Source organism: Danio rerio, chromosome 22, assembly GCF_052040795.2.
Source record: "Danio rerio strain M-AB ecotype USA chromosome 22, GRCz13ab, whole genome shotgun sequence".
Taxonomy (NCBI): Eukaryota; Metazoa; Chordata; class Actinopteri; order Cypriniformes; family Danionidae; genus Danio; species Danio rerio.
The window spans coordinates 16812406-16824576 of NC_141042.1; the positions used below are offsets into that span (position 1 = coordinate 16812406).

General features: G+C 36.7%; 2 protein-coding genes across 4 annotated transcripts; one reads left to right on the forward strand and one right to left on the reverse strand.

The window, feature by feature from the left end:
• The first annotated feature begins 32 nt into the window (after positions 1 to 32).
• lrrc39 (leucine rich repeat containing 39) lies at positions 33 to 6191 on the forward strand. Of its 3 annotated transcripts, none has more exon segments than NM_001017760.1 (9): positions 2438 to 2658; positions 2795 to 2964; positions 3330 to 3435; positions 4665 to 4821; positions 4909 to 5045; positions 5136 to 5281; positions 5393 to 5545; positions 5635 to 5777; positions 5919 to 6171. In NM_001017760.1, coding segments are annotated over 8 exon segments (1032 nt in total). In that variant the 5' UTR covers positions 2438 to 2658; positions 2795 to 2836; the 3' UTR covers positions 5981 to 6171.
• trmt13 (tRNA methyltransferase 13) lies at positions 5734 to 11947 on the reverse strand. The gene is given in 11 exon segments (NM_001014309.2): positions 5734 to 6418; positions 6698 to 7094; positions 7179 to 7253; positions 7334 to 7406; positions 7499 to 7666; positions 8838 to 8944; positions 9039 to 9108; positions 9194 to 9253; positions 9390 to 9456; positions 11624 to 11673; positions 11800 to 11947. Coding segments are annotated over 11 exon segments (1377 nt in total). The 5' UTR covers positions 11935 to 11947; the 3' UTR covers positions 5734 to 6243.
• Between the last annotated feature and the right edge of the window lie 224 nt (positions 11948 to 12171).

Consider the following 12171-nt stretch of genomic DNA (forward strand, 5'->3'; position numbering starts at 1 on the left):
GTTTAAAGCTCCAGTGTCTCCATCTCTTCAGCACAGATTTTGTGGGGTTTTGTGAAGCATCTGTTACGGAAAAAAATGCAGGTAAGACAGATTTTCTTAGCTACACCTAGTTAATTGTATTCTTATCCAATATTTTAAATGTACATTTAAACTATTAAACTTATATATCTACTTATTCAGCAACTAAATTAGTTGCTAAATAAGTAGATGTATACATTTAACATTGGTTTATTCATAATAAACTGATTTTAAGCATTCAAATTTAGTACATCTGTCTATGACAATATTTTTGTTTCTGAATTTTATAAACATGTAAAACTAAATGCAAGTAAAATGTCTTGCGTCAAAATAACTCGTCAGAAACTTATTTTACACCTAGTTAATTGTATACTAATTCAATATTTTAAATGTACATTAAAGAACTTTGGTTTATTCAGATGAACTGATTTTAAACATTCAAAATTAGTACAGAGACAGAATGTAACATTTTTAATTTATAAACAAAACTAAATGCAATTCAATTGCCTAATGCGTCGAAATGTCCTCAGAAAATAAGATAACCAAAATATGCGTAAGATATTGCTCACTCATTCATCAAAACATTAAAAAATGAAACTTTTCCTGAACTGTACTTAAAATATATCAAGGAATAAGTGATCATAAATAAACAGAAGTGCAAACATGTATTGTATACAAAGATAAACCTAGAGATTTGAAATATTGGATCAAATGAAGACCTGACAACATTTATTTGTTATTTTAGGGCTGTGATCCTTGAGGACTTTTAACATGTCAACAATTTGCAGAAAATGTACCTGTCACGAAAAAAAGATTATATTTTGCAGTCTACTAAAACTGTAAACTGATATTTTTAAACTCCAATAATATATTGCTGTATTTTTCCTCAAAGTGCAGCCTTTGCGAGATTTTAAAATAAAGTTAATTGTTAAGATAGGATATGTTTTAACAATTTCAAATGACAGTAAATACTACTTTTTCTCCCAAGAAAGAGGAGAAACAATGGAAAGGACCACAAGAGAAAAGCAAAACCACCCTCAGAAGTAAAACATCCAAGGAAGACGCTCAAAGAAAAAGCAGCACCTCGTCATTAAATCCCATGCAAAAGAAAATTAAAGAACCGCTAAAGAAGGAACCAAGAAGCCAAAAGTTAGCAGAAGTCAAAGCCGAGCAGTTCATCTACCAGTCCGTCCCAGAAAGACGCTTCTCCAGAGACCGGGCGTATGAAATAATAAAACGCATTGTCGACGAAAGACTGGAGACGGTCGAGTACAGCTGCGCATGCGCGGTTACCGCCAAAGAGCTCTCCGACTGCATTAAAGCGGCAGTAAAGAAGTTAATGTACGATCGATATAAACTAGTCTGTTGTGTGACCATCGGACAACTGAAGGACTCGATGGTGAACTGCGGCAGTAGAGCCATCTGGTGTCCCACTTCTGACACTTTTACTGAATATATCTATAAAAACAGATCTTTATTTGCTGTCTGCATCTTGTTTGCGGTGTATAAAGAGTAGGCTAAATGTCAAATAAAGCAGGCTAGCTAGTTTTGTGTCAGGAAAGAATATTGATAGCAATGAAAATGCATCACATATTCAATAAATTAAACATGACTACTGTAGATCTTTCTAATTGGTTTTATTAAACTGTTAAAAACACAAGATAAAGCCATTTAATTGTCAAATATGTTTACAGTATAGAGCCCTTCTAGATAGCCTAGCTCACAGTTTGCTGTTAATTTACATGTATTTATACGATGAGTGATGTTTCAGTGGAACATTAAAGATTAATTTCAGCTGAAACTGGTATATTAAAAACAAATGGCTTCTAAGTAAATGCTTGATTTGTGCAAAAATAAACTGACATTATTGACAACATTATTACCCTTAGCCCACAGCCTCGGCAAATGATCCTGAGTACATTCACGACGGAATAAAAACAACAAAATCATAGTGGTGTATACTGACTTTCTTGCAATTGGGAGTTTACCTCTTGCAATACCAATATATAAACTCACAATTTGTTTCACAGTAATTAGCCTAATGCAAAGTAGGCTAACCTTGTCTCTTAGTCTTCAATCATGCAATTCTATATTTTCTTTTCTGAATTGTGAGGAAAATCAAGTCTTTGATTTGACCTTTTAGATAAAAATGGGAAACATAATTTCCTGAAATTGAACATATCAATATATTCTGGTCAACATTTAAACAAACAGATAAAATGATCTACTAAAGCAGTGGGCATAGTTTTTAACAACCACTGATGTTTTTAAATGGTCCAAAGCGTCGTTGTTAATCAGGGTAATGTCACTCTATTCCTGAATACGTCTGTTGCTAAAGTATTCAAAAGCCGACAGCTGCTCTTGTGCCAACTTTAACATGTGACCAGCACACCATTCCCAGTGTTGTCTCTAGTTAAATATAGACTCTTGGCAGAGTTGCGCTTCAAGAGGGAAAACCAGTAAGAGAATAATTGCTTTAAAGTCAAGTCCCTTAACACTGATAACAATAATTGGAACTGTTAGCGGAATTTTACAGCTGGTGTAGTATTGGTGACTAAACTAATGTGTACCAAATGGGAGTAATCGACATACAAAAATGATACAAAACAACTGGAAGGACAACATTACCCAATGAGAGTGGTAAGTATTGGCGAATCCATACAGCTTGCTGCTTTAAAGTAATTCAGAGTCCTAATTCATATGGATCCAATCAAACATTCCAACAATTTTGAAGTGCAATACTTACACTGTTAAATTGGTTTATCTGCTGCCCTAGCACAATGTGAGTGTGAAGTGAAATTTGCGGCTCCGTATCATCATGACGGGGGTCACGGTGTGCTGTGGGACAGTGAATTCCATCAAGGCTCTATGGGAAACCAGGATAAAGAAAACCAAAGATGACCTGAAGAAAGAGAAGGAGCAAAAAGACAGAAGAGCAGTGGGTAGGTACGTGCACAACGGTCTTGTATTCCTTATTATAAGGACTTATTTTAAAAGAAAGGTGCCCAGGTCTCTAAAACCAAATGATGATCATTAAAAATGATTAACATTTCATCAAAGGTTTAGCATACAGTCAATCAATACAATGAATGAATGTGATTTATTTACTTGGTAGAGGGAAGTCCAGCATTAAATGAAAAAACTAAAGTAGGCAAAAAAAAAAAAAAAAAGTTTAAAAACATTGTCCAATGTCAACTCTATATCCTGATGTAAAAACCAATCCCCAGCTGTGCTTTGTTTATCCTGGAAATTCTTTAACACGTGTTATATAAAGTATTTTTTTAAGTAGTTTAAAGTTGTTGTTGTTGTAGGTTGACAGGTGCCTGGGAGGATCGAATCATTTTGGCCAAGCTAAAGGAAAAAATTGTGACAGAAGAAGGACGTGTTATCCTACGTATTGAAAAAGAGGAGTGGAAGGCAAGTCTCTGATCTGTTATTTGAGTTTCAATCCTTCTAATATGAGGTTAATAACCACAGCTGTTATCTAGAAAAGGTGGTGCATAATTGTTGAATCCTAATAAAATACATCTCATGTCCTAAACGATGGGCAAAAGATTTGTGTCCAAGTGACCTTTGCTCTGCAGTGGTGTTCAATCCTGCTCCTTAAGGGCCAGATTTGTGCAGAGATTACCTCGTTTGCTCCATCATACCTGATCAGAGGTTTCTAGTAATTCTGAAGTTTGCAAGAACATACCCACTAGGATCAAGTTTAAACAGTCTCACCATAGGTTATTTAATATTTGCCTTGAACGTCCTATGAATTATTCTCAGATCACATTAAAGCGTCAATTAATAATAATCTGTAAAATGTTAACACTCTAAAACACTTACCGCTTGTCTTTTCAATACTGATTCTGGAGGGTGAAGTTCCTACAGCTTTGCTTTACATTGTTAAAGCACCAATTTCTGAAAAAAATAAATAAATTTGGCCTTTATTTTGATAGAACAATAGTTAGAGAGGAGACAGAAGATTCAGGTTCAGAAAAGGTTCACAAGCCCAGATTCAAACTAGGGACCCTAACATCTGACGGACAGTGGCACTAGTCATTGTATACTATTTGAAACACATTAAAATAGAACATTAGAAACAGAACTTTGTTGTCATCTAGGACTGAAGTTTAGTGATGGGAAGTTCAGAACATTTTACTGACTCAGATTTTTGAGTCTCAATCAGTGAGATAAACAAATTTGAGTCATTTCAGTTAATTTGCCAAAGTACTAATAAAATGATAGGAGTTGTTTCAAAACGCATCTACACCAAATGAACAGATCAAATCTATTTTTGGCTCTAAATGCATATGATTGGCTTCTGTCTTTCATGTGTTGAAGGAACGACTCAAACCTAATAAAGGACTCGAAAAAATGAATTAATCTTTTACTCCACCTGCACAAATGTGCACATGCGCAAATGAACGAATCACTTCCTGAGAGGATTCATCGTCCTCGAGTCATACAAAAATACTAGTTCAAAATTAATCAATCGTTTAAGAACGACTCATCACTACTGGAGTTGCCCACCAATGGTACATTTTCTGAAAGAGTTATCAGTTGGCCAAGGACAATACCATCAAAGTACTGAAACAATTGCAGCTGCAAGTCTTTTAAGTAGTGCGGTTCATACTCATGATGATGTTTGTTTTTTGCAGACTCTTCCTCCAGCTCTGGTCCAACTCTCCCAGATTCAAGAATGGCAGTTACATCGAATTGGACTTCAAAGAATCCCACGGTTTATCTCAAGCTTTCAGAGCCTAATCGTCTTGGACTTGTCTCGTAATTCAGTCACAGAGATTCCTAAAGAGATCGGTTAGTAAGAAACTAGTGCACTTCTTACAAATTTGAATGAGCTTCTAGGGATTTAGTAATTTTCTCTTGTGCAATTATAATTAACAGGTAAATTAACGCGGTTAAGAGAGCTGTTGTTGAGCTATAACAGAGTGAGTTACGTACCAGAAGAGCTTGGTTGTTGTGAAAATTTGGAAAAACTGGAACTTGCAATGAATCGAGATCTAGACGAGCTGCCCACTCAGGTATTAATAACATTTAATATGCACAATGTAATTTGTCTATAACTCCATATAGCCACACAATCTGTGTTTGCTCTGATTTACTTTTCTTAGCTTAGCAATCTAAAGAAGCTGTCCCACTTGGACCTCTCCATGAACCAATTCACCACCATTCCAGATTGTGTGGTCAACCTTCCTTCCCTAGAGTGGCTCGACATGGGCAGCAACATACTGGAGACTTTGCCAGACAATATTCACAGGTATATTACTACAATATTTTAATATTAAAATATTACTACAAGCACTACTTCTTCTTAAAATAGAAGTATAATGTCTAATGGACTCGATAACCTTTGTCGACTTTATTCTAGAATGGAGAAACTTCACACACTGTGGCTTCCAAGAAATGAACTTGAATACCTGCCAGACAATATCAGTCGCATGAAAAGTCTGGACACGCTAGTTTTGAGCAAAAATAAACTACGAGACATTCCTCCGCTTATGGAGGGCATGAGCAACCTCAGGTAAATAAGCCAATGCAAGAATGTGAATTTATATATTTTTAAGACTGAACCTAACACGATTATTGAGCCTTAAAATTCTCATTCTGCAGGTTTGTGAACTTTCGAGACAACCCTTTGACGTATGACGTGACACTTCCTGATTTAAATGAGGATGTAGAGGAGGAAGAGAACGACAGGGAGATGTTTGGTCGCGAGTTTATGAACTTCTACATCCAAGAGGCCCGGAAAAGAGGTTATGCCATACTCAATATGTACTGTGTGCAAAGCTGCTAACAGAAATGTTATCATTAAATCATTGCATAAATAAAATGTTGCTGAAATTAAAGTCTTAAGAGACTTAATGACCATCTCTTGTGTTATATGTCCATTGCAGGATCCCAAAATTTCACTTCAGTGCTAAATGTGATGCTGGAGGGTGTGTCAGAAACGGCATAGTCTTTGTGACTTGCATGTTGGCTTCTGTCCGCTTTCCGGGCTGATCTTCCAGTCCGTCGTGTCAAGTTTCGTCAAGTCCTGTGTTCTTTGTATTGATTGTTTTGTTGAGTCTTTTGTTTGATCTTGCTAGTATAACTGATGTTTGTGGATATGCTAAAACCAAAATAAAATCAAATATAAAAATCCATAAACATTGAACAAATAAAAAGAAGCATATGTGTCCTGCGCTTTTGTGTATTAAGTGGTTTAGATTAATCTTGGTTCTAATAAACTATAGGAATTGCCGCTAGTAACACATTCTCCAATGATACGTCTCTGCTGGTGTAGTACTTCATGCTTGTTTTAAAGCCTTTCTTCTGGAGGTAATGCACTCGTCCATGATCAATCAGACGTTTACAAAGCCGTCCAATCTGTTCCCGATCTTCAACTGACATAAATCTGCAAGAAGGAATGTTTACAAATGAGATCATGATCTTAATAATAGTTCATTGTTTTTAGATATATGTTTTCAAGGATTTCACCTTTAATTTATAGGACAGTAAAAAATAACAGACAAGAAAGTGTGGGGAGCAAAGAGAGAAAAAGGATTGGCATAGGACCTCAAGGGGGGGAATTGGACTCGGGTCGCCGTGAACACTGGAGTGCCTTATGTTGACACACTAACCCCTACGCCATTGGCAACGATCATACTATTGGTTATTCAGAAAAAAAACTCACCCATTGAGGGTATCCAATACAGCTTCATCGCTCATCTCATGTTCTTTCTCTTCGTCTCTTTTATGTTCACTTGTCGTTTCTGCTGCTTTTCTCATCCCACAAGTGGCCCAGCTCGACATGCGCTGGAAGGCCGCAAACTCTTCAGGTCCAAGTCCTCGTTCCCTAAAGAACTCTTTTCCCACATAATGTCTCCAGTCGCACCGATGGTGGCAGCACAAAGCAATGGCCAGTCCTGACACTACAATCTCTTTACCAGTTTCCCTGCCTTCAGTTGAGGGAACAGGCTTCATATCTTTTCCACCAGCACCCTCTGCCTGATTAAGTTTTACACGCTTAAATGGAGGTTCATCATCCTTGCTGGTGCAGTTGTGCTCAAATAAACACCGCAGAGCCAGATCTGTGGGAATAAGTTGATACTGGATCAGTCGTACAGTACTGATACCATAGTCAAGCTATAAGGTTTATTGAATTTCTTTTTTACCAGTTGCTGCACCGCAGAGGTGCTTCCCAACACCAATCACGGGAAGTCCTTTTTCTCTCAGGAGAGGAACTTTGCCTGAAATGGAAAATAAAGAGGAAATATATTATTCATGAAGATCAAGACAGAATATCATAACATATTAACACCATACTCACGCAGATCTAGGTGCTGAATATCCACTTGAAGCCGGTCAAAAGTGGAGTCTGCATTTTTGTGCTTTCCGTCTACCTTAATAAGGAATGAAACTTCAACTTGGAGCAGGAAGAGCAATATTTTTCTGTATATGACGAAAGGAAAGCTTCATGTGAATGAAACCACACCTTAAAGCGAGTACTGGACCTTTCCACAAGTAAGAAATGGACATTTTCCGCTGATTTAAGAGCGATGTGAATCCAGTGGGACAGTTTTCCTTTCCCAGCTCCAAACTCTATGTAGCATCTGTTTGGGCTGAGCAGTTCCAAAGCCTCCATGTTTCCAAGGATAGAAGCCTGCGAAACCAGGTATTATGAATATTTCTTGAAAATGAGAATAAACCAAACCCGTATATACATGGTAAATACAATGTGACAGTTATGGGATGTGTTCCAGAAAGTAAGGCTAATTTACCATCTGCTAAACCCTGCTTACCTCTATTCTTAACCATGCCCCTCTTAATGCAAGTCTGCTACAAGATAATAGCCCCTTTCACACAGTGATACTGGTAACGACTTTACCGGTATATTCAAAAAAGCGCTGTTCACACAGACGAGGACGTTACGGAAATTTTCCGGAAAAGAGCATTCACACATCCATTCCAAAATACCGGTAAATTCTGACATCATTCACCACAAATGAGCTTTAAACGGCTGCGCTTGTATTTATAAACATTTGACTAAATTACAAACTCTGTGGATGATCAATATTGTGAACAACTTTCGCAGGATCACTTTCTCATGTCGAGATGTTCATAACATGTGCGTGTGCAGGCGCTCACAGGCTGTTTCAAAGGCACACGCAAAGCTAAAAGGTAAACAAACAACGGCTTATCATAAGCATCTCATCGATGATTATTTACACAGTTGGCATAAAGAAGAACATATAAACATGATCTGACTGACTTCTAGCAGCTAAATGTGTCTGGAAAAATATTCAAAGGTTTTTATTCTCACAAACCGCGCGGACGTAAATGCGTCTGACTGTTGTGATTGGCTAAAGCAGACGTCTCACGTCAGGTAATCTTCCTTCTGCATTCACACAGCGCAGCATTCCAGCAAATTGCCGGTAATGTTACAACTTCTCTTTCCGGAAAATAGCCAGAACGAATTTACCGGTATTTTCAAAAAGGACCTGTTCACACATACAACCTTTCCGGAAAATTGCCGGGAATTTTCCGGAAAGGTCTGTATGTGTGAAAGGGGCTAATGATGCGCAAAAAGAAAGCCCCACCCACTACTCAATATTTAATTTATGTTGGAAGCACATCAACATACTGAAATAAATATTTAGTCAATTTCAGAACTTGAGGTTCACTTGGACTTTAAAGCTTGGTAATTGTATATTATATTATACCCTAAAAGTTACCTCTGTTTGGAACCAGATACTACCCATTTAAATATCCTCAAACTTATCTGAGTACATCTTTCAACCTGCTTTTTGGTATACCCCACTGCAGTGCTTTACCTGTTGTTTGAGGTGTTTAAAGGCAGAGTCTCCATTCTTTGGATCATTTAGAGACTCGTGTAGAGCAGAATGTGAAAGTGTGTTTTCAATGAGCTTAGTATTTAGTCCTGAGGAAGCAAAACAAAAAAATGTTTATTTGAACTGAATTAATAATGCGTGAATTAATATCATGTGACTAAAAACTAAATGATAGCTGCAAACCTTGCAATGCATTTTTGAGCTTCACAATCAAGTCATCCAGTTCCTCTTTGGTTCGATCAGCAATGGATATCTGCATTGAAGAATCATCATTAAACACATTAATTTTTTTTAAACAAGGAAAGTTTATTGCATAAGCTTTAAACAAGTCAAATCACCTCTTTAATCGTTTCATCTTCACTTGCACATCCAGCATTAATATCCTTTACGTAATAAATCTAGTATGAACAAACAATAAAGGTCATTAGCACAACAAGCATGGTGTTATACCACATGACTCTTAATATTGTTATAATGCTGAAAGGAAAACATAATTTAATAAAAATCCTGCCACAACGTGTTACTTATACATACAGGTTTTGGTTTCTCCTTGGAGTTACACTTCTTCAGGTGTTTAGTCAAATTATCTTCAAATACAGTGCTGTTCAAAACACAAACAGTAATTAATCCATTTTTAATTGTAAAAAACATAGACCTCCTAAAAATAAACTTTTATTTTGCAATTTAGCAGTGATTATCATAAATGTAGTTTCATTTGTCTTTTTTAAAGATAAACTTCAAACAACCTTTGAAACTATACTATACTATACTATACAGGTCTGATGATCAGTGTTGCCAGATTGGGCGGTTTTGAATTTGATGGTGTGGGTAAAAAATGGCATAGGCAGGTTAAAACTTGGGCAATTTTGAAACATAAATTTTATATGCAAATTATTTCCAAAACAAAACTGTTGCTCCAACTCCATTCAGTTAGTGGTGACCAGTGCATAGTGCAAACCACGTGGACCACCCACAAGACTAGAAGGAAAGTTATATCAAAATCTGACTCCATGGACAAATCAATCTCCTTTTCACGTGCATGACCTGCAGTTAAACTCACAGCAGTTTATTATGACACTTGATCATTTTGTCCACAATTAACAGCAAGAACAAACATAGAAGTGTTGTCTGATTGGCAAGCAGCACCTAATTATGTTCAGAAGAATTTAAAATGCTAAATGGGACTAAGTTTTACCCCATTTAGTAGGTAAAACATACTCTAATACAGGGGTGTCCGAACTCGGTCCTGGAGGGCCAGTGCCCTGCTATGTGTAGCTGCAACTTGCTACAACACACCTGCTTGGAGGTTTCTAGTCTATCTAGTCATGATTGATTAGATGATTCAGGTGTGACTCTTCAGGACCGAGTGTGGACACCACTGCTCTAATAGGTAGTGTAATCTACACAAAATTGCAGTGCAGTGTGTGGATGAGAGGGGGCAGTGTTTCGATGTGATCTGGTTATGTTAAGGTTCTGTGACTGCTGGGGTTGGTTACTGTATGGTTCCAAAAAAAAAAAGAAAAAAAATATACATATATTATTTTTTATATTTATTAGGGTTGGGCCAATAGATGATGCCATCGTCCGATCCTCCGCCCGCCTCCGTCACAAACCCGCTCGTGAAAAATACACACTCAGGCCCTGTTTACACTAATACTTCTTAATGTTAAAATGGCATTTTATAACGAAAATTACCCACATCCATACCGTTTTACCTAGCATTTCTGGACAGCCCCCCATCCACTGAAAACGCACATCACGTGACCACACACACACACACACACACAGCTACACACACACAGTGTCATGCACTCCACTGAGCTCCAGAGAGCAGTGCACGTCGGACAGTTTATCAAGGATGTACCGCTGGCGGGATCGCATGTTATTATAGTTGTTAAACATGATATTCAGACATCCCAAGTCTCCCGGAAGTTCCGGGAGTCTCTATGCATTTGCTGGAATCATAATGCCTGCACACGAGAGATAATCTTCCAGAAATCGCATGTCTCCCGCCCGGTCCTCAAATAAGTTGCGCACCTTTCTCACCCGGATCCCTCCTCGCTCTTCAGACACGTCGCGCACACAGTCTATCAATATAAATATATATATATATACACACACACACAAAAACACCAAAATATTATATATATATATATATATATATATATATATATATATATATATATATATATATATATATATATATATATAATTTTTTTGTGTGTTTGGGAAAAAGTCTGCTGTATCTGGCAACATTTGGTCTGATAACATTTCTTATCAAATATTAGAATTTAGAGGTTTTTCGATTAAAAATTAAGGTTATTCCACGTGTGTGTGTGTGTGTGTGTGTGTACACACACACACACACACACACACACGTATAAAATATATTCACATGGAATTAATACACATTTATTTAATATTATGTATTATATTACATTATTATTTAATAAAGCAGTAAATAGTTAAATTTATTTTAATATACCAAAGCCATTAAGACAATAGTTTATTTATGACTTAAAACGGACAAAGCTGAATATTTTGAAACAATGTTAGACAGTTTCCAGATTTGGCAAAAAACAAATAAAAACTTTGCCATGATTTTAAATAATTAATAGCTGCTGTAATATTCTTTACGCATACATTAAATCTAAAGTGCTAAAACAACTTCTTCATTTAGTTTGGACAGCACCACTTATTCACTTCATACTTCTCTAAACTAAGTTACAAAAACTTTCTCAAAATCGTTAGAAGAATAAATAACTTACTGTTTGTTGTCCAAAGGACAGGGTATCCGTTTTCTCTCACCCTCTTCACCCTACGTGAAGGTAAAATAAAGGTTTGAACAAACAGTTCGAATATGTACCTAACGTTGGTCAACTCATTGGTCGCATTCATTTAGAGTAGATAAACATTGGTAGTATGACATATTTTCATTACATACAGCATTTGCATGCTCCCCGCAGAAGGTTTTCCCACTCCCAACTACCATCTTGCAATATCGTTTCTTTTTTACAACATAAAAAGCACATCGTCCAGGTAAAGGTGCCGACACGCCGTCAGCTGTGGAGCCCTCCATTCTGATGACGTCATTAACTAACTTCCGCAAAAACATTTCATAATAAGAGTCGTGTTTGCATGACATGCAGGAAAAATGTGTGTCATGTTAACGAATGAACTCAAATGTACAACTTATTTTCCTATACAGCTATTAATGTTACTTGGAAAATTCCATATACATATCAAGAAATGGGCCAAAGCTAAGTCAAGTTGTGAACATGTTATAAAGGAGATTAAACAATATGGTAACAATAGA